The 23,431-nt window shown below is 34.0% G+C and overlaps 1 protein-coding gene and 2 pseudogenes across 2 annotated transcripts; all 3 read left to right on the plus strand.

The window, feature by feature from the left end:
- Window positions 1-11,121: 11,121 nt before the first annotated feature.
- On the plus strand, window positions 11,122-13,055 carry LOC145091474 (protein VAPYRIN pseudogene; annotated as a pseudogene).
- Window positions 13,056-13,729: 674 nt separating this feature from the next.
- On the plus strand, window positions 13,730-14,289 carry LOC145091481 (major allergen Pru ar 1 pseudogene; annotated as a pseudogene).
- A 3,862-nt stretch (window positions 14,290-18,151) lies between these two features.
- LOC145069243 (uncharacterized) lies at window positions 18,152-22,374 on the plus strand. 2 transcript variants are annotated; one of them, XR_013689383.1, is made up of 14 exons: window positions 18,152-18,333; window positions 18,464-18,590; window positions 18,729-18,921; window positions 19,003-19,083; window positions 19,434-19,540; window positions 19,683-19,743; window positions 19,840-19,899; window positions 20,005-20,079; window positions 20,185-20,304; window positions 20,405-20,459; window positions 20,599-20,724; window positions 20,817-21,046; window positions 21,244-21,355; window positions 22,087-22,374. XR_013689383.1 is itself a non-coding variant. In XM_079016188.1 (13 exons), the coding sequence occupies exons 2-13, from the start codon at window positions 18,559-18,561 to the stop codon at window positions 21,265-21,267; spliced, it is 1,164 nt and encodes a 387-aa protein (XP_078872314.1). In that variant the 5' UTR covers window positions 18,152-18,333; window positions 18,464-18,558; the 3' UTR covers window positions 21,268-21,484. The 2 variants fall into 2 exon arrangements, 1 of the variants encoding a protein (XP_078872314.1); XM_079016188.1 differs by lacking the exon at window positions 22,087-22,374 and having other exon boundaries at window positions 21,244-21,484.
- Window positions 22,375-23,431: the final 1,057 nt, after the last annotated feature.

Here is a 23,431-nt window from a genome sequence, read left to right on the forward strand (position 1 = left end):
ATTAGGGTTTCCCATAAAATGATGATTAGGGTTAAGTTTCCTACTTAACCCATTAGGGACTTAATCCATTAAGTCCATTATCGCTTAGATTAATCTTTGCCAAAGTTTATTATTTAATATCTCAAGTTATTAAATCATTCTCGTGTGCTTCCCGATTAATTCTCACAAATTTGAGTTTAATTGGCATTAGTGTTTTCCAACCCAAAGACTAACCCATTTATTAACTTGTTGGGCTTCTAGATCAATTAGGGCTTTATTGGGCCTATTAGGCCCACTAGAATGTCATTAAGCCCATTAGGGTTTTATTAGGGTCCATTAAGGTTTTATTAAGCCCATTAAGTCTTATTAGGCCCATTAGGGCTTCCTTGGGCCCATTAGGGTTTCAAACTCTCCAAACGAATCAACACAATCGAGACAAGGCACACCGCCACCCGACACGACGGCCGGTGGCGGCAGCCACCACCCTACGGTGGTGGTTTGAGATTTCATTTCATTATTTCGACACTATTACAATTACAATGCAAAATCTCAAAATAACACACACTCACACTAATACTAACACACACACACAACCACCTAATGGTGGCCGACGGCGGCGCATGGCGGTAGCCACCATGGCCGGCGGCCATGGTGGTTATCTTCATAGTTTCTGGCTAACCAACATCCACACAACACCCACTCTATTGCAGCAATAAACCACACACACTAAAACACGCACAACCACCTTCTCCGGTGGCTAGCGGCGGCGGACTAGGGTAGCGACCCCTATGCATTTTGCTCGGACCCCGAAAGCAGCCACCCACATGGTGGCATTCAACGAACGAAAGAGACCCACGAAGGTGGCAGTATCGGCTAATGATCAAACAAAAGCGGCATCCACGCTCCAGCTCCCTGGCGGCGGCAGCAGCAAGGTGACAATGGCAGTTGGCGGCTCGCAGCCTCGTCGTCGACTGATGTTGTGGCTCCACTGACGGTGTAGGCAGCAGTCGGTCCATGCGGCGGTTGAAGAAGGAGAAGAAGAATGAGAACGGTGGAGGCTAGGAGGCAGTCGATCGATTCTTCAGTGTGCCTCGGGTTCGTCGGCACTCGTCGGGGAAACATCTTCGGTCTCAGTGTCCCTCCAAGCCACTCACAGCGTCACCGGCAGCAATGGTCTCGACGGTCTTTGGTTGATCGGAACAGGAAGAGCCGATGGGAGTGGCGGCTACACAAAGAAGGTGGCGGCTGAAGAATTAGGGCGCTTAGGGTTAGGGTTAGACGGACGCTAACACCATATATACCGCTCCTTTAGAACTTTGAACCATAATGACATAATTAGTCCCTGCCCTTCAATTTTCTTTCGAAAGAAATCCAAAACTTACATTACAGCCCCTAAGCCTCTAAAATTCCTTCAAATAAAGTCCCAGAAGTTACAATTTAGACCCCGCCCTCATTAATACTTACAAATTAAGTCCGGATTTTACACTTTTAACCTCCATCTTCTAAACTTGTGACAATTAGCTCCTCGAGACCATCCTTGGATATGTAATTATTTATTTTAGGGCTACCATTTGTTCATTAATTTATTTATTTATCTAATAAATAAACAGGGTATTACAGCTAAACATGGTCACGTTAACAACCCATGTGATTACCGACATGTATCCGCTCTCCAATCCTTCCGATCTCCGCTCCCGTTAGCTTAACGGCCTTCCGGCCGCCTCCTAGACCCTCAAAACGGCAACTATGAAGTTTTCTTGTTGCACAAGTCGAAGTGGAATATCATAGATTATCAAACTGGTGGAATGATATGGGGTATTTATAGTTGATGGAGATGGAATTATATGGAATATTAGAGTTGGATTGGAATAAGGAAACTAATGTGGCTTAGGGATTAAGCAAATAAAGATAAGGAAAGTGGTGCTTGGGGAATAAGTAACGTGGAGGGAATTTCCGTCCAGCTTTTATGCTTCATCTTCAAGTCCGATTTTGGATAAGATAAGTGTCGAATTAGCCAAAAGTCCCTCTCACATAAGTCGTAGGAAATTTCGTCTAGTTTTCAGAACATTTTGAATCTCGTCAATTGGACTTGTGAGTCATCAGATATACCCGAAACACTGAAGAGGGGTCAATCTGCCAGCAATATCCTTTTTGCATCTTTTCAGCTCCATTCTCTTTCTTTTGCATTCCATCTCCCATTTTAACTGTAATTAAATATTTCAAAGCATATTAAGTATATTTTAGTTCTAAATAATAATAATAAAGGCTAAAATATTAAGATATGTTATACATAAATATATATAAAAATACACATATCAGAAACCAAGCTCGAGGGGCTTGGTGAAGACCGTAAAGAGCTTTGTTGAGATGACACACATGATTGGGATGAGTTGGATCAACATGGCCTGAAGGTTTTTCCATGTATACCTTTTCACGTAGATGACCATTCAAGAATGCGTTTTTAGCATCTAGTTGGTGAAGGTTCCACCGATTTTTGAATGACAGATAACGAACAATGTGAACTATGGTTGCTTTAATGATAGGGATTAAGGTATGAGAAAAAATAAACTCGAGAATTTGGGTGAAACCTTGCGCAACAAGACGTGCTTTATGGTGACTAATGGTGCCATCGGCATGGTATTTGGTTCGAAACACACACTTAGACCCAACCATATTTGCATCGGAGGGGCGTGGAACAAGTGTCCAGGTGTTGTTGTGGTGAAGTGCTTGTATTTCCTCAGTCACAGCACGACTCCAATGATCAAGTTTAGCTGCTGATTTGAAGCAAATAATGCACCATGAAGATGTGTTTAAGACGTAGCAAGAAGATCAAAAAGATGTTGAGGTTTGACAATGCCCATTTTACATCTAGTATTCATAGGATGTGTTTAAGTTTGACCACAAGCAGGAGATGGCGACGGATGTGGCGGACTGGTCAGTGACTTAGATGGGTCGGGATGTGGCGGTGGTGTGTGGTGGTTATGTGGTGACTGTGGTGGGGTGTTATTAGGTGTAGGAGCATCGTTGTTTTGATCTGTAGTGGGTGAATGATCTTCTTGTAAACAAGAAGAACAAGGTGTGGTTGTTTGAGGCGTGGGCGATGTAGATAACGTACTGGTGTAGTCTTGTTGGGTGAGAGAGGCGGTGTATTATCTGAATAAGAACTCATAAATAAGGTGAGAAGATTTGGGGTAGTTGTCTTGCTTGATAATGGATAAGAACTTTCATCAAACTTTGCATGCCTCGTAATGAAAACTTGAGAAGTGATAAGATCCAAGCAATTGTACCTTTGTATTGAGTGCAATAGCCTAGAAAGACGCATTTGATGCTTCATGGTGCAAGTTTGTGCTCTGCGTAGGGTCGTAGATAAGGAAAGACCCGACATCCAAAGGCTTTGAAATTGTTGTAGTTGGGTGTGACATTAAAAAAAATTCAAATGGGGATTTGTTTTGTAATAACTTTATGGGTAGGCGATTAATGACATAAGTTGCAGAAGAGAATGCATCAAACCAAAAAGTTGCAGGAGCATTGACACCAAATAACATTGCATGTCCCGTTTCGGTTAAATGACGATGTTTTCTTTCTACTCGTTCATTTTGCGGTGGAATGTAGGGACAAGAAATTTGATGGTGAGTACCATTATCATGAAATAATTTTCACACTCAATTATTTAGACATTCAGTCCCCTGTCACTTTGAAAAACCTTTAGTTTGCAAGCAAACTATGTTTGCGTGAATGTTAGAAAATTTTCTAACACATCATAGAAATCGGTTTTGGTTTTGAGTGGGTAAAACCAAGCGAATCGCGAGTAGTCATCAATATACAAAGCATAGTAGCGATATCCATCAGTAGAATTGACTGGTGTTGGTCCCCATAAATCATAATATACCGAATCAAGAACATGTAAGGATTTTTTATCATTCAGTTGAAAAGGTAAGTGATGTTGCTTTGAAAGTTCACAAGAAGAACATAGATTAGGACTTGGTAGAATAGAAGTAACATGCAAATATCCGTGGTTATTAAGAATAATAACATCATAAGCAACATGATCAAGTCTTTTATGCCATAATTCAAAAGAAGCTTTAGTAGGAGAAATCACTAATGCTGCCAAATCTTGAGAGACGAGATTGAAAATGTAGAGACCATCCTTATGCGTTCATGTTGCGAGAATTCTTTTGTTGATTATGTCCTGGATAACAAAAGAAGCCCGAGAAAACAGGAAGTCAACCGGGTAATCATTAGTTATCTTACTCACAGAAAGTAGTTTCTTTCTTATGTGTGGAACTATAAGAACATCGCATAATTTCAAGTGTGGTGTAAGAGATAATGTACCAATGAGAGAGATAGGGAGCACCTTACTATTTCCAAACGCAACTTTGTCTTTGCCATGATAAGGAGCGGATGAGTCAAAATCGGTTGAATATGGGGCCATATGATCTGTTGTGTTGGTATCCACACACCAATTTGGAGTGGAGTCATTTATATTGCAATCAACATTGAAGGCTTGAACAAGATTTGCAATGGAGTAAGAGGACTTTTGAGCAAATCTGCTTAAGTCTGGACATGAACTAGCATAATGACCATCATGGCGACATAACTGACAGTGTAGTGGTCGACATCCACAACCCCTAAAAGAAGAGTTTCCATGATAAGAGGATCGTTCAGACATGCCTCTTTCACGAGAGGGATTAGCAGTGATGGCAGCAGGAGATGGGGTTGATTCATGGAGAGAAGAGACAAATAACTCGTGACCTTCAACCTGAGCAACGAGGCCACGAAAGGAAGGTCATGGAGTTGTGGCTCATTGGGCAATAGAGAAAGTTTCAAAGGACAACTCTAACCCGCATAAGAACCAGTGGATCTTGTCAATAACAGTGATCGGTTGCCTAATTACTGCAAGATTATCACAAATAAAGTTAAACTACTTAGCAAATTCATAAGAGAGGGTACCCGTTTTTAATTTGCACAAAATCTTTAAAATTTTGACAGCGTTCTATAGAGTCATGGCTATAAACTGACTATAGAGCTTTCTAGACTTCATGAGAGGAGGAGAGACCTAAGACTTTTGCCATTGCTTCTTCAGACAGAGAAGATTGAAGAATAAGGACCTTTCGGTTGAGTTTAATCCAGACAACATAGGCTGGATTTATGGTCTTGCCATCGGTTTGGATTGTATGTGGAGGGGTAGCGACAGAGCCATCAACATGGTTCATCCATTTTTGATGAAGCAGCAGTGGAGTAACTTGATTCTTCCAGAGAAGATAGTTGGAGGAGGTTAACTTGATTGTAAGCATGTGAATGAGGTTTTTGAGGGAGAAAGAATCAGTAGAAGACATCATGTGAGGGAGGGGGTCGATCGGCAAGAGATAAGAAGAATTTAGGGATTTTGGTTTTAGGAATGTATTAGGTTGATACTATGTGAGAGTAGAATAAACATTTTTCCTTGAATATTATTGATCTATGATCACATATAAATACTAGAGTACAACACAATTACAAGAGCTATACAAGGTAAATTGAAAATAACTTAGGTAATCAAATAAACTAACTATGGACAAGATTTATCTTAATAGTTACCTTTCAAATAGGGCAATAATCTGTACACAACACTTTTTAACCATATAAAACAAATTATGCTTTATACAGTTGTACAATACAATCATTTAAAACGTAAGTTGTTGTGTATGGACAAAAAAATGTTGTGTACAAATCATTAGCCAAATAAATACTTCTTAAACATTTTAAGATATAAATATTTTCAACATAACATAAAATTCCAATGATTTCAAACTTTTAGACATACAAATGTTTTTCAAACATACAAGGGAATATCCATCAATATCATAAACAAAACCATTAAAATTTTCTATCTATTTCCAATGCATTAGAACTAATATCTTTTAAAATTTCTCACCACATGCTATTTCTCACGATCATACTATTCACACATCATGTCAAAATATCATGTTAGGTTGAGAATCGTAGTGAGATACAAAGGGTTAAAGGGGCTAGACATCATATACGCATATATAAAATCAGTATGTTATATATTTCAAATAAAAACCCATTTCCTTCTTTCACACTGAATATCACACTCTTGAAAAACAATGCTTTGTTATACCACATGCTGAATAGATAAAATTAAATTTTGAATTAAAAAGTGTTTCTCACAATAGAGTGCAATGCTGATTATCGACTTAACAAATTTCCAGTCATCAATTCACAACGTCACACAAGTCATTGTTTCTCTCAATCGTTGTTTCATACTTAGAGTATTTTAGGGTTATTGCAAGACCCAAATGTTAGGATTTGGCCCATGCAAAATAATCTACTTTAAACTCAAGTAAAATATGAACCATAAACATATGTACCATACTCAAGGGTTTGCAAGACCTAAGGTTTCTTTTGTTGGGTTTTATACACATCAAATACATTCTAAACTAGGTAGCAGAAAAATCGAAACTACGATATACCTAAGTGTACATGCAACCTATGGATCTATGACTTCATGCTAATTACATCAACCCTAGAAAACATAAAAAACAAACAAGAAAACATACCTCTTTCGTAGCCCTTGATCTACATGCTTGAGATCTTGATCCTGTACGAAGTTGCTTAGTTGAGAGGACCCAAACCAGAATCCTCTAATGGTATCACACCTAATGACACCAAAGAGTGGAATAAAAATAATTAGGAGAATGGTCAATTTCACAAACCCTAAAAGGGGTTAGAAATCGTCCCAAAGAGGGAGTGGAAGAAGAGTTGACGAAACTTCAAGCCAAGGTGCAAGGAAGAATGGAATCCTTAATGTCCTATTTATAGCCTTGGATCCCTTCTTAGGTTTTGTACACCTTCCTATGTGAGATGGGAGGCCAACAACGAAATTCACTCCTTTTCCCATGTGGGATGGGGTGATTTTCATCCAACCCTAATTCCATAAGGGTTCTAGAACATTCCTGATTAACCAACTATCGATTAATGAATATTCAACCATTTAATTAATTAAATTGTTAATTAATTCCCAAAATATATTTTCAATTAGTTTCTAATTAATTATTAACCATAATAATTAATAAACAAATTTCTCCGTTATTTATTCTACTCAATTTGGGTATTGAGGGCAACCCAAAAGGACTCTGTTATTATTAGAAATATTACCAATAGTTAATGACCTTGGACACACTTTCTAACATCTTTTAGTTACATAAAACTATTTTCTGCGGGGCAACGGGGTGTTGGTGTGGGCGGAAATGGGTGTGTATATGTTTATATTTAGAAACATTTTGAAGTTGAAAAAGTATGGAAAACAATAATTATTAGTTTTTTTTAATTTTATGTAATTCTAGAAAACAATATAATTATTGTTTCCTTACTTTTCAATTTTCATTGAATTTTTTTTACGGAAAACAAGTTATTTTTACATAACTAACACACACTCCAAGTGATTTGGTAAAAACTTTTTAGAATATAAATACCATGAAAAATCATATTTCACTCAAATATATAAACCATACACCATACTAGGGATGAAAGTGGGTCCAAACCCGGACCGGATGGACCCGGACCCGAAAACCCGAAAACCGGTTAACGAGATTTTGTAGAACCGAAAACCGGACCGGTATATAGGAACCGATTCCGGTTCGGTTCCGGGTAAAGTGGGTCTAGAACCGGAAAACCCGGAAACATCAAAGTGGGTAGGTTGGAACCGGATAAAGTGTGTTTAGAACCGAAAAAACCGGAATTTTTTGGTAATTACTTACTACTTAGTGGGTTGAACTTTGAAAATTTTCATATTGATCCCGACTTTAGGGGACTCTAACTCATTGAATATGAAACCAAATTAACAAAATTATAGTCTAAAATCATGTACAAAATCTAAAATACACTGTGGAAAAAACTGCATGTCAATCCGACTTTAAAAGAATGAGATGTGCATGTGTTAACATTTTCACATAATACAATGTACAAAAACAAACAGCTGAAAAGTTGAAAATTTTAAGTTTTGATATCCCGACTTCGGAGGACTGTAAATCATTGAATGTTAAACCAAAAATGATAAAATTATAGTCTAAACTCATGTACAAACTGTAAACTACAAGTTGGAAAAAACCACATGTCAATCCGACATCAAACAAATTAGATATGCATGTTTTAAAACATTTACGGAATACAAAAAAACTGAAAAACTGAAAACTTCCAGCTTTGATATCTCGAATTTGGGGGACTGTAAGCCAATGAATATAAAACTAAAAATGACAAATTTATGGTCTAGAATCATGTATAAACTCTAAACTATATGTTAGAAAAAACCGCATGTCAATCGGAATTGAAACAAATGAGATATGCATCTTTTAAACGTTTCACAAAAACCGGTACCGGCCCTAAAAGTGGTTCCGGTTCCAAACACTGGTTCTAGTTTTTAGACCCGGTTTACCCCGATCCGATGGACCCAAACCCGGATTACTCGGAACCCACTTCTTAGGTGTGACATGAAACCACACTTTTGTGGTAATTGCTAATATGTCGCCTACGTGACATTGTGGTTTCATGAAGGAGTATGAGTGTGACACCACTCCTTAGGTGTGACATGAAACCACTCCGGTTTACCCAGACCCGATGGACCCAAACCCGAGTTTTTTTTTGATTAAAAATAAAAATTTTAATTATTAAAAAAATTGAGTGTGACACCACTACTTAGGTGTGACATGAAATCACACTTTTGTGGTAATTGCTAATATTTCGCCTACGTGACACTGTGGTTTCATGAAGGAGTATGACACCACTCCCTCCAACCTAATTAACTACCTAATATATATATATATATATATATATATATATATATATATATATATATATAATGAGAACACCTAAAAGGTTGAGAATGCGAGAACAAGTATATTCATTTGTGATTTCATGTATTCATTTGTGGAGAAATGATAAATTTTCGCACAATCAATATTAATATGTTTTTTCTCTTCAATTGAAATTAAAGGCATAAAAATTTATCATTTCTCCACTAATGAATAATGGAATCACACATGAATATACTTGTTCTCGCGTTCTTAACTTTTTTGATGTCTCATTTGATCTTACTCCTTATAGACCATTAGGGAAAGGTTATTTGGAAAACAAAAAAACCCTAAAAATCATAATAATGCATAAAAAATACTAAGACATCACAAAACTTTTTTTTAATTTTTTTTATCAAAAAATCGCAGCATTTTTTATAATTTCGCTGAAAAAAAATAAAAAATCATTCTTTTTTTGTAAAAAAAAAATTTTATTTTTTTTCAACGATTTTGACATAAAAGTTGCGATTTTTTGATAAAAAAATTTAAAAAAAAGTTTTGGGGTCTATAAGTATTTTTTTTATGTATTTTAATGATTGTTAGGGTTTTTTTGTTTTCCATAGAGTCTAAACCTCTCTCTCTCTCTCTCTCTCTCTCTCTCTCTCTCTATATATATATATATATATATATATATATATATATATATATATATATATATATATATATATATATATATATATATATATATATATATATATATATAAAAGTTATCAGCTCATTAGGGGCACCTTGACTTCCCCCGACCCCCATAGAGCTCCACTTGCATCCGCTCTTATTTGAAACTGAAGCATATAAGTTTTGAAAATAAATTATAGAGTCTGGTTTATTTAATAGAAATCGAATGTTTTAATTTGTACAAAACAAATTAACGTATACCATATATTTTTTACTTTTTTCATTATTTATTATTTTATATTTTGAGAATCGTTTTTTATAAATTAAAATTTGCCAAATCAGATTATATATGGCGTTTGTATAAGGCTTTTTTTTTGTTTTGTTTTTTTTTTTTTTTTTTTTTAAATAATAGTGAATCCCAACACTTTGAGGTGTGAATAATTGTACCAGAGTGATTTAAGACTTCTTTTTTTGACTCAAAAAGTGTAAAAATTGCCTCATTCATTACTCCCCCAGTTTGATATTATACTTTGTTCGAAATATGTAAATGGATATTATAACTATATAACCATATTAGAAATTAAATATTTTTCTACTTTTTGACCCAATTAAATTGTGACCTATGTAACAATATGTAACAAATATAGGACAATAGTTTCGTTTTTTTGCCAAATATAAAATGTGGATATTATAATTCCAAATCCACAAATTTAGTCCCTTCATTGGAATTATCTTTTTTAACATTTTGGATTACAATCGAAACAATGAAACATCAAACATAAGACAAGTGTCTCAAATATCTATAACAAAAATTATGACATCATTCCCCAAGTTTTAACCTGTTTTTTGACCCAACCTTTGTCACTTAGGTTGGCTTTCAATTCCAAAAATCTTCAAAATCACCCATCCCTTTCATTGTAAGAACTCGAATATATAATAATACCCAAGAAGATACAGATTAAATATTCTACTCAACAAATAGGATGATTTTTTTTTTACTATTTCATTTAGCTTTTCAGAATGTATTAGGTGATTTCCTTTTGTTATTATTCTTCAAACATTTTTTCCCACAACTTATTGGTCTTTCTGGATTAGGTCAATGTCATCAAATGAATAATACACATTTTTTAAAATTGTATTCAATAGGTTCTTATTTTTTGTCTATTTTATTTTTCATTACACTATAAAAGATAGGTTTTAACCGGATAAATTGATATGAAATCATGATGTCAAATGTGACATGAAATATGACAAAATTTGTTCGAATAAGTTTACATGACACTAACATTATGTCCAGTATCCGATTAGAATGACTATACTTATAGCGTAGATAAATATAATTTTTATTAATTTCTATCGGTTGATTTATTTTATTAAATATGCAAAATAATGTGGAAAAGAAGTCGTAAAAAACATTTATTATGACTATCAAAATGACATCCAACATCAAATATTAAGAGTACACATCAATAGAAAGAAAAAAACAAAAACAAAATGCTATAATACGTATACAAACAAATATATATCCTTAATGAAAGCACACACCCTAATTAAAAACCTTGCATCCACCACTAAGTACAACACACGTTGATGAAAGTGACATATATGGTATGGGAACAAAAGGTACACCTAATACAACAATTCAACATTGTTATTTCCACCACCATTTGGAATTGGAAAGAATCCCTAATGATAGCCGGCACTCTTCTAAGTAAAGTAACCCTTCTATTTACATACCACTCAAACTCTTTTCCACAAATCTTTCTTCTTCCATCTTTACAAAACCACCATTAGAACTTAGAACACCATGGACAGGTTAATAACATTAGAGCCATCAAATGTGGTTGCAATACGGATCGAACAAGGTCAAAGGTGTTATGGTCAACTCACATTACGAAACGTCATGTACACAATGCCCGTAGCTTTCCGTTTACAACCAATGAACAAATCACGTTACACTATCCGTCCACAATCCGGGATCATTTCCCCACTAACAACCGTTACAATCGAAATCACATACGATTTTCAAGATTCATCTCTCCCGAGGGGTGGCTCGTTTCCTTACTCTGACGACTCATTCTTGCTACATAGTGTCGTGGTCCCCGGTGCTTCTGCTAAAAACCCAACCTCGACCCATGATTCGGTCCCGAGTGATTGGTTCACAACCCGTAAAAAACAAGTTTTTGTGGATAGCGCCATACGGGTAATGTTCGTCGGGTCGATGGTGATGACCCGACTTGTGAAGAACGGGTCGATAGATGAAATTCGCGAGGTTTTAGAAAAGAGTGATCCGAGTTGGAACGCGGTCGACTCGGTTGACTCGGAAGGTCAATCGTTACTCCATTTAGCGGTTTCCAAAAGTCGACCCGATTTAGTCCAGGTGTTACTTGAGTTCGACCCGGACGTCGAATGTCGAAACTGGTCCGGGTCGACCCCACTCGAGTCCGCGGCTAGCTCGGGTGAGACCTTGATTGTCGAGCTGTTACTGGCTCACCGAGCTAGCATCGAGCGGTTCGAGTCATCCACATGGGGTGCGGTTCATTTAGCCGCAGGTGGTGGTCATGTGGATGTTTTGAAGCTTCTTTTGCTCCGAGGTGCGAATGTGAACTCCCTTACGAAAGACGGGAACACCGCGTTACACCTGGCGGTGGAGGAGCGGCGGCGAGACTGTGCTCGAGTCCTCCTGGCCGCCGGAGCAAAGGTCGATATCGGAAATTCCGATAACGAAACTCCGTTACACATCTCCGCCGCCCTCGGAGACGATAACATGGTGAAGCTTCTGTTACAAAAGGGGTGTAATAAGGACATTAAGAACAAATTAGGTAAAACGGCGTATGACGTGGCGGCGGAGCATGGGCACACGCGGTTGTTTGATGTGCTCCGGTTGGGTGATAGGCTGAGTGTGGCGGCGAGGAAAGGGGAGGTGAGAGCGATTAATCGGTTACTTGATGGTGGTGCCGCCATTAACGGGGTGGATCAGCACGGGTGGACGGGGTTGCACCGGGCCTCGTTTAAAGGGCATACGGATGTGGTTCGGGTTTTGATTGAAAAGGGTGTTAATATTGATGCGAGAGATGAAGATGGGTACACTGCTATGCATTGTGCAGTTGAATCTGGGAATGTTGATGTGCTTGAATTGTTGGTGAAGAAAGGGGCGGATGTTAAGGCGAGAACCAATAAGGGTGTGACAGCTATGCAAATTGCGGATTCGTTGAATTACGCGGGAGTTATAAGAATACTTATTAATGGAGGTGCTAATAGGGATGAAGTCAAAAAGGTCAGTCAAAGTTTACCGGCTTTTGGGAATAAAATTGGCGGGAGATTGGATAAGGAGACAATAAAGAAGAGGACTACACGAGCAAAAGTTGTTCGTGGTAGTTTTGGATACAGTGGTTCACCGTTAGCTAGGGTTAGTTAAAATGGGTTTTTTACTTGGGTGATTGAGTATTTTTATTATTATTGGCAGGGGTAAATTCGTAAAGTGTTCATTCTTGTGTTAGTTAGTATTGAAAATTCATATGGCTGTATTGTATGATTCTTGATATCTCGCCAAGATCATATTGTAATATTGATTAGATTTGTGTGTAATGTGTAAAATTGAAATTTGGGCGTATACAATTATTGCTATACTAAAAATATTGTATTTTCATTCCTTTAAAACGTGTGTTTGAATTTGTATCTCCAGATTTGAGAAACACTCTAAAAGAAGTGCTAAATTTCCCAACATTAGTTTCTTCTTGTTAACATAAGATTTGTGTTCTACCTTAAGATTACATAACTACCTTAAGCATATAAAGATTATAAAATGGGTTAGTGAGACAAATATGTAGAAAAATATAACATACTCACATGGTGAACTGAAATCTGTAAGGAACTCTATATCTCATGTCTGCTTTCTTGAATCAAGCTCGATTTGCATCATGCGATCATACAATGATATATCTTGTATCTATGAAGGATATGCCATTTCAAATTCAAAAAAATTAATCAATATATTCACAAATTTTGTTTTTAGTGAGATTATTCTTGATTTTGTTTGATTCACAAGGTTTATTACCTGAGCATATTTGAAATGTGGACAAGAAATAGAATTTTGGCAAACATATGACCTTCACAATGCAAGGTACCATTACACTTGCACAAAATACAATCCCTCAAAGCTCTACCAATTTCAAATGTACTCAAAACAGTTTCTCTAGCTTCAACCTATAAATACCCACATCATCATTTAATCTCCATACTCACAACATTCTCAAAATCAGCAATTAACAATCTTTTAGCCTTCAAAAACCATGGGTGTCTTGACATATACCGATGAACACATTTCCACCATCTCTCCATCAAGAATTTTCAAAGCCTCAATTATCGACTCCCACAATTTGATGCCAAAACTCTTGCCAGATGCTATTAAAAGTGTTGAGTTTATCAAAGGTGATGGTGGGGCTGGAAGCATTAAGCAGATTAACTTTGCAGGAGGTAAACTTATATCTGATCCAATATCTATTAATAGTGGCAAATATTTGTGTCTAATTAAATTCTTGTATGTAGGTTTTGTGAAGCACGAAATAGATGAAGTGAATGAGAAGACATTCACATACAAGTATAGTTTGATTGAAGGTATGGGCATATCAGACAAGATTGAAAAGGTGTCTTATGATATTAAGTTTGAGGGTTCACCTGATAATGGCACCATTGCAAAAATGACCACAACTATTTACACCCATGGTGATTTTGAACTCAAGGAAGAAGAACTAAATGCAGGCAAAGAAAAGGTTTTAGGGCTTTACAAGGTTGTGGAAGGCTACCTCCTCAAAAACCCTGATGCATATGTTTGAAGATTCTCATTGTTGTAGCCATGTTTGGCATTTTTAAGATTCACAGTGTTTTCTTGAAATAAACATCACATCATCAATAAAGTTTGACTTAAAAAAGTGTTTCTTGATATAGTAAGAGAATGCAAGATTTGTGTTGTAGAAGACAAATAGGGCTTGAAGAAAGAATTGATGTTTACTTGCATTGCTTATTGATATTTGAAGGAACCGATCATAAATCTGAATTTTAAAAAGAATTAGAGATATGAATCGTATGACACACCTATGGATTCACTTTTAACACTCAATGGGAATAAATTGAATTTATTTTGCTTTCACATTCTTCTTGCAGAAAATAGATATCTTGATATGGACAATGAAGATCTAAACTGGAATTTACAAATTCCATATAAGCTTGATGAAACAAATTGTATACGCAGGGTTCAAATTTACCTTAATCTTCCCTTGGCTACTCAAATACCTGTGCAACCTCAATTCTTCCCGTTTAGGCTCAACATCCAACTAAGGGAGTGGTCAAAATTACCGGCGACTGAGCCACACTAATCCAAAATCTCTCAACGAATCGACTCGGGGCCACATATAAGCTAACATTACTTCCATAACTTATATAGAAAAGTACAAATTTTTACCTCAAAATCGTTGCTCAATTCCCAACCCTAAGGCTCAAACTGCAGTTACGATTTTTGTCAATCTCAGTTCTCTAACGTATGATGCAGTTAAAGGTTTTGACCGGTAGCACATGCATATGAGTGATTGATTAGCCATTCTGCCGAACGCCGATACATTCCTTGTTCCTTGCCTCCATTTTCACCAAACCGACGTTGGTTATTTAGAGTTGAAAACGAGAAAAAATTAATTAATTAAAAAAATTGGAGCTGTTGAATACGGTAAAGGACAGAGAAGTAGTATGCGGGTGTGGAGCTCGGCATTTTATTTTTCTTACTAAATGCATGTATTTAATGGTGACTAAACATAGTTCACGTAACGAATGAGACTAGTCTTACTACTCCATCTCACGACTTGATTAGTTGATTTTACAAATGGAAGGTGATATTTTCATTTAGTTTTTTTATTCATACATTTAAATATAATTTGATTTGATTTTCATATCTTTTTTAATTGAAGAGAAAAAATTATGATGAAGGATGTAAAAGCTTATGCTCTTTTTTTAAGTTGTTGAATAAATAAAATTAGTTGTGAAACTCATATATTACATGTGTTAATTTTAAAAAACAATTAAATATAAATGTCAAAATATTTAAAAACTTTAAATTTATAAGAAAATAAGAAAAATAATAAATTATTATAATGAAAATGTTTTTTATCTTTCAAATTTAAATAAATAAAAGAAATTAATGAACTTTAATTTTGGGAATTTTGAAATTAAAAGATAAGTTTATTAGTGAAATTGATATTCATTTATTACTAACCACAGTTATAAAATTAATTAAACTTTTATAGTAAAAACTTAAAATTATTAATTTAAGAGATATTTTTGTTAGTTATGTGAAATTATAATCATTGATTCAAATAAATATATAAAATTAATTTTTAATATATATTAGATATTTTTTATTTGTGAATTAATGAAAACAATAATTTAAAATTTAAAATTTATAATAGAATCACATTAACGAGGATGTCTAATAAATTTAAAATGGAAAACTAATAAATTGACAAGTGGCAACACATTAATTAAAATGTCTAATATGATGACACATGGCAAAAGAGCTACTCTTTTATTAGTATAGGGATTATTATATTAAAATATTATGTGAAATTTAATAAAATGGAAAAACACATAAAATGATGTGTGGAAAAAAAATTAATCTAAAAAAACCACAAAATAATATTTAGCAAATTGAATGGGAGTGTAACAACAAATGAAAAAAAAAAAAAAAAAAAAAGAGGGTAAGTAAAAAACTGAAATACCACCTTTTACAAATAAATAAAATAAAGCTGCTTTGGTTTGTAAGGGCCCAAAACTTATGGTGAGGGAGGGGTGAGCAAAAACCGCAACCGCAATAAAAACCGATGGTGAGGTTTTCTGTTTTTCAAAAACCGTAAATTTACGGTGCGGTGTGGTTATTAGTTTCCAGAAACCGCAAAAAAAACCGTACCGCATATATTATATACAATTTTTTTTATCAATTATTAATTTATTAAATATTAATAATAAGACAAGTTTCATGAATGAAAGACAGATAAAATACTAGAAGACAAAAATGTTGGTTTTTTCTTATGCTTAACTTTATAAAAAAGGATGAAATTAGACAATTTTAAGATATTTATTGTTAATTACTATTGATCTGACATTTTTAAGATATTAGTTGTTTGTGGTTTAAGTTAAATACTTAATTGTCTTATACATTATGGTTTTTTTTTTATTATTACAAGTAATATGTTTGAACTCTTAAAACTATTTGAGCTCTAAATTGTGGTTAAAAACCACACAAAATAACCGCACCAAATCCATGCGGTTAATAATCGCAACACTGAAAAACAAAACCGCACCGCAAAAATAACTCCCTAACCGCACCACAAAAGTAACCGCACCATGCGGTTTTGAAAATGGATTAACCGCATTTGCAGTTAGTGGTGAGGTTTTGGCTAATAACCGCACCGCGCTCGCCCCTAGTGAGGGTCATGTCAATTTTTCTTAATGTTTTATCCGATTGAGGTGTTTATGAAGACTTGCACCTCATAAATAAAGTTCCAGCCATGAGCGGAGACAATACCGGGGCTGCCGGGTGTCTTGCCCCCACTAACCCCACGTGTTTTAATGTGAAGTAAACTTGCTTTGGCCCACCTAAATAACTAATTACAAGCCTATTTTCTTTAAATTCAATATAAGTGGTATAAGGGGATAAGAATTAAAATCACCGTCCAATTTCTTTTAACTATGGCCAACCATCTAAACTTTTTAAGATTCCATTGTTAGTTTTTAAAATCGTCGGCTTCAATTTTTATCTTTAAATGTTGTTGCAATGCGAGAATGTTAAGTTTTTTGATCGATAACAAGCAAGGTAATTTAATTTTTTGGTAATTTATAATTAATAATGTTTTTATTATTAGTGATTTGTTTTTTTGTAATGAAATGATTAATCAAGAGAAATTAAAAAGCCACTAGTTTTTTTCGAAACAAAAAGAAAATTTTCATTATCCATATTGTATCTCGATGATGATAATAATAATAATAATAATAATAATAATAATAATAGCGAATATGTCACACGCCAACAACGTAAAAGACTAGTAATGTTGAAGAACCAATTAATGTGAACATGAAAAAATAATATGTCAAATTTAAGTGTTAAAATTTGGTTATTTGATTCGTGATCGTGGAGAAATGTTTTCGATCGTATTACAAATGCATGTCCCCTTTATTTTAAAATCATGACATCGATGTATGCCTCCCTTATTCTAAAATCCTAGCTCCGCCCCTAAAAACCTTCATAATATTACTTTATAAAACAACAAGAGATTTTCTAACATGTGCGACTCAATAGCACATATAATTTTACATTTAATTATGATAATATTTTTTAATTATGGTAATATTCCTTATAATTAATGTATTTTACAATTAATTAATTATGATAATAATTGTCATTAATTAATGTATTTTACAATCCAATATGCTATTTTAACTTTCATCTAAAATGATCTAAAAATGACAAATAAATTATCAGAATAGACTTGAAGCAAATGGAACGCAGGTTATTTGAATTTTGAACCCAAATAAACAATCGATATACCATGCCGGAAGCAATGGCGAAAAAGTAAATCTATGGCTTCCACTATAGCTTCTTATGTACCTTTATATTATTGGTTATTCAACATCTAATTATCACATCATACAACACCCCATAATCGACTTTCACGTGATTTTTCACTTTGGTGTCCAAACACCCACCCACATGGATACATATGATTAAAGAAAAACCTTGGTGGGCATATCTTGGTGCATTTGTTCTATGTGTCGTTGGGGATTGGTTTGCATATATCTTCTTTTACGTACGTATGTAAAGTAATCGTTGAGAACAATTGTTCCTCAGGTTGGTTACATATATATTCAGTTATTTATATACATTTCACTTTTGATCGAACCTTTTCCGTTATGCATTTAGTAGACCTTATTTTGATCTGTGGTTTGTATAAAGTTTATTGATTTCGTACCTAATTCAGATTCCACATCACGATTAGCTTTTCCTCATCCATCGGAGATTGAATTTATTATTACACTTCTGAACTTCAAAAACAGTTCAATCGACAAACAGAAAATGCTAGGTGTTGGAAGGAAACCCCAATCAAGGTAAGCAAACAGTTAATTCATTCATTCGTTCCTTCTTCATTCTCTTTCCTTCAACCCAGGTCTTCAAATTCATTAATCCTGATAGTTGCTTTTTCATGTTTTAATTTAAGTCGAATCTAAGTAATGTTTATCTTTTAGGTGTGAATTGTTGAGTATAGTGAAGGAACATTCAAATTTATTAAGAAAAACCGTAGTAGATATTTCACAAGATACTTTTGATGTTGAAGTGGATCAAAAGTTTTGGCATGATGTTCTGGATTCATATTTCATTGGTGGGAGGGAGTCAAAGGAACAACAAGATGATGATCTTTTATTCTTTGTTAGAGAAATGGTATTTTGCCTTAACTTCATGCAGCAAAAAGAAAATACAAATTCAATAATTTGTCCATGATTCTACACCTTTTAATTTCAGAGCTTTCATGGTCATGGGTATGGATCCAATGATAATTTTGGAAGAAAGTCTTCTTACTTTGTACGCAGGTGGGATACTAAGGTAAATAAACCAACAAAACTAGTTAAGCTAAATGCAACAAATAGCAACCCATTTTCATTTATTAGTGTATCATATCATCCTACATATACTTTCTTTTCTTTCTATTACATTATTACTTTCTCTTTTTTTTCCTTATTATAGCATTATACTTACAAGTTTTTTCTTATAAGGACATTATCTTTTTGAAAAATCTATGCATTTGTAACAGTGAAAATGCTATAAATGGGTGGATATTTTTAGGGTTAATTCTTTAATAAGAAAAAATGAAAGTGGGGTGCTATAATAAACAAATCAATCAAAGTATATCACTATTTCTTTATGTTTAACCCAATATATAAATTCGCTGACAGTTGGATGATTTAGTTGGAGGGATCACATTGAATATAGATTGGAGGCGCTCATTATACCTGAATTTAATTGCCCACACTTCATATAGTATAACAGTGGCAATTTGCAGGTAAATCTAAGCTTACTTTTATTACCATTTTATGTAAATTTTACTTTTGCAATTTGGCCTAGAATTGAATAACAACCTTAAATTTTATTTATTATATTTCACTAGTTTTTTCGTTCTAAATAATATGCATGTGTTCTTTCAGTCATCAGTCTATTCAGAATCATCAAAGTAATCAACAAACACAACCATCTCCTATATACAAGGTAACATAGATCCTTTATTTAAATCATTTTTGTAAGTCCTTTTACATTTCTGTATTTAGAAATTGTTGTAAGACATTTTTTTGGATGTGTTTTCAGATTGTGAAGAAAGTCTATGCATCTCCTAGCCGTGTCCATTTTCACTTAGACTCCCGAAAGGCAAACAATATTATCAAATTTCATGTTGTTTATACTTTATATTATTTTCAATTTTGATCACATTTCATCATTTTTACATGGAATGTTGTTTATTTCTTTATACAGGAAGTAGAAACAACACCAGCATATCCAGATATATGTTTTGCAATTGATGACTTTGATTCTACTTTCGAAGCCATGGTAACCATTATAGGCTCTATAAAAAGTTTGATTTTAGTATTATCATTTTATATTATATATGACCATTTATAAGAATATGTAATCTTTTTTTCTTTTCTTTTTCAGGTTTTGACTGATGCAGACCATTGCTACTGTGTGGTTCTAAACGCAGTTGGAGGGGCAGCATTTCCTAGCGAAAAGCTTCTAGAAGATAGTGTCATGAGGGAAAATTCTACTCCAAAAAAGGTTTGGTGTTATTATTTAAATTTTAGTTGTCGTTTAGTGACATTCAGATATCTTGTGGGTTTCTTGTAAAATCTAATAAGGTTGTAATTTATAATCACAGCTTACTCTATTCTCAGGATTTGTAAGCTATCAAATGGTTCGTGAAGCTTACGATGGTAAATATAAAATACCTTTATTAACTCAATTCTCTCACTCGATGTACACTTTTTTATTTTCTTTATAAAAATAGTAAAGATTGCACAAATATCAACCATATGCAACAATTTCATCTTCTTTATTTTTAAATCTTTACAGTTGGGAAATCTGGATTTGGAAGCTTTTTACCTTTTGGTCTTTCTCATAGCAAAAAAACAGACAGGATATACATGAAAGGTCCTGGAGGTCGTGGGGAAGTTGAGGTGGCAGTTTCTGGTGTTTTAGGTATAAATGATATTTAAAAAAAAAAAAAAAAGAAGAATTTATTTGACTCTTTATTGTTTTGTGACATAAAATGTGGTGCTTCTACTTTCTAGATCAAAGTCTAGATGAATCTGGTCTTCACTCACCTTTACATATATCAAGAGGATTTAAGATTGGTGCAATGGTTCGACAAGCTGCATCTGTTGCTGAGGTGGCAGCAAAGAACGTGTTTGCAGTTATGTCTTCAACAAGAAATTCAGATGGAAGGAAGCTACCCCTTAAATGTTGCCTCATGTCCATTTCACTACCTTGGGAACATATTGCTTATGATCTTCTTTTTAAGGTAAAAAACAGCAACGTATTTTCATTTATTTGTTTTGTTATAACATCCTAATTTCAAATCTTTATAATTACATCTTAGTATTTTTTATATTTTTCTTGTAAAGGCATTGTATTTTAAAGAATAAATGATACGTAGGTTGCTTTTTTGGGCATTTAGCCACTTACATACATTACTTTCTTTTTCTTGTGGAAAATCAGGGAAGTCCTCCAATTAACTTGTAAGAAATATATTCAAAGATGAAGGAATATATCGACACTCACTTTCTTGTCTACAATGTTGAAGAAAAGGAAAGGAGAAGAGGAGAGACAAGTATGTATCAGCTTTTATTGTTTTATTATGAGAAGTATGTAGCAATGTCATTTGTTAGCAAATTTATAGATTAAGAAAAAAAAAACTCAGGTTTTCTTATTGATCAGAAAAAAAGAAATGATTATCTTATTCCTGTTTTTGAGTTGGAGGAAAAGGGAAAGAAAACTGATAAATGTATAATATACCTTCTAATATTTTGTAATGGTAAGAAACGTATAAATTAACGTAAAATAGAATGGTCTTTTTGTTATTATAAAATTTTATACAACTTTTCTCCTCATTTCATTCACTTTCTTATCAAACTAAAAGGAAAAGATTAGAAAACAGAACAATAAAATCTTCTTTTACTTTGCCTTAATTTCCCTCCTAAATATATTTTTGGAAAATAATTTTTGAATGAAATAATTGATGCAAAATCAATTTATTTTCCTATTTTTCTCTTATAGCTTGTGGTCATGTCCACAAGTATTATGTGAGAGGTGAATCTTAAATACACATCAACCCTTTATACGATTCACAAAAATGCCAGCCCAAAATTGTTTAATTCTAGAATCGTCAATTTAAGACATGAAAGGGTAAATTCAATAGCAACTTTTGAATGGCAAACTATAACTTGTGAAACGTAAGGGCTGCAACTGCAGTATTTCCTTATTTGACGTATTGCTTGAATCGATAATATATATGGTGATTATGGTCCATCTTCACATTTGGATTTTGCTCAATTGCCACAGGTATGTGTTATGATCCCGGGTTTGTGATCAAGTTACACAATGATTAACCACCAAATCTATTTCTCGATGTTTATGAGATTTCCTTCCTTGACGACCAATTGTATTGATTTAGTGAGATGGCTCGATAGAGAGAACCCATTGATCTCAAAGGAACAAGATTGACACAAAATTTGAAATTCCATTCTCTTTTTCTGTGGATAAAAAAAATGATATGTGATCAAATAACTACTCTGAAAGCAACATGATAAATAATATGTATTATATATGGATATGTATTTATTTCGCACCCCAATTATTATTTGTACCTCTCATGTGTAAATGAATGAGTGATTGTGTGTTTTACTTTATAGTATCACCCATATATTTTTGGTAATAATTCATGTTAAGAGACTATAACAAGAATTTGAAATGAGAAAATTGAAAATTGTATTATTCTCTCAAATCCATAATAATGATTTGGAAGCAATATATATACTATATGGGGAATGCTTTAATGAACCACTAATTCAAGCCTAACTAACTGTAACAGAAACAACTAACTGTAACAACCCAAAGAAACATGTGATTGATAGTTCCAACATTCCTCCTCAAGATGGACTCTGAAAGGTGTTTTGAAGAGTCATCTTGGAAAATAAAGGCAACATCTTTGCTTTGGGTAATGGTTTAGTAAACATATCGGCAAGTTGATATTCACTTCTTATGGGCATGAGCTTGATTGTATTATCAATAACTTTATCTCGAATGAATGACGATCCAACTCTATATGTTTAGTCCTTTCATGAAATGTTGAATTATTGGCTAAGCTTTATGGCTAACTCATTATCGCAAAATAGAAGAGTTGATGTCACAACCCTAGCCGGGCGGCAGAAACGTTGGACAGTGAGACGATATCATGGATCACAGTATTAAGCATACATTTAATAATACAACAATATGATATGAAATAGATACTTTTATTTATTGAAAAGAGTAGATTACAATATCCTCTAGTCTAGGGTATATATAGAAACAAGAAAGTACGAAGTAAGCCCTAACACTAGGCTACTTAGAAAGTATTGAAATAAGGAATAGAAATTGTAATCCCATGATTGTTCTGAAAATATGTCTTTTATATGCTTAGTTCCCAGAGAATACATATGTTTTGAAAGAGTGTCCATTTTAAAGTTGGTGAGTTCATCGGTTTGTAATATCTTAATCAAATGTATTTTTTATATCAAAAGTATGTTTCTATAAAATTTCCAGACCTAATAATCTTTTGTGTTTTGTTATAAAATTTCTAAAATTATTGTAATCATCACAAATGTTCTATGAGATACAAGCAAACATAATAACATGGAAAAATCTA

This window comes from Lactuca serriola, chromosome 1 (assembly GCF_051521515.1).
Source record: "Lactuca serriola cultivar US96UC23 chromosome 1, Lser_US96UC23_V15, whole genome shotgun sequence".
Classification (NCBI taxonomy): Eukaryota; Viridiplantae; Streptophyta; class Magnoliopsida; order Asterales; family Asteraceae; genus Lactuca; species Lactuca serriola.

Bases quoted from the DNA above. Each gene is read 5' to 3' on its own strand.
- LOC145069243 (XM_079016188.1), top strand. From the start codon at position 18,559: ATGCTAGGTGTTGGAAGGAAACCCCAATCAAG. The intron at 19,084-19,433 runs GTAAATAAACCA...ATTCGCTGACAG, and splicing joins TACGCAGGTGGGATACTAAG to TTGGATGATTTAGTTGGAGG. The intron at 20,460-20,598 runs GTAAATATAAAA...AAATCTTTACAG, and splicing joins GGTTCGTGAAGCTTACGATG to TTGGGAAATCTGGATTTGGA.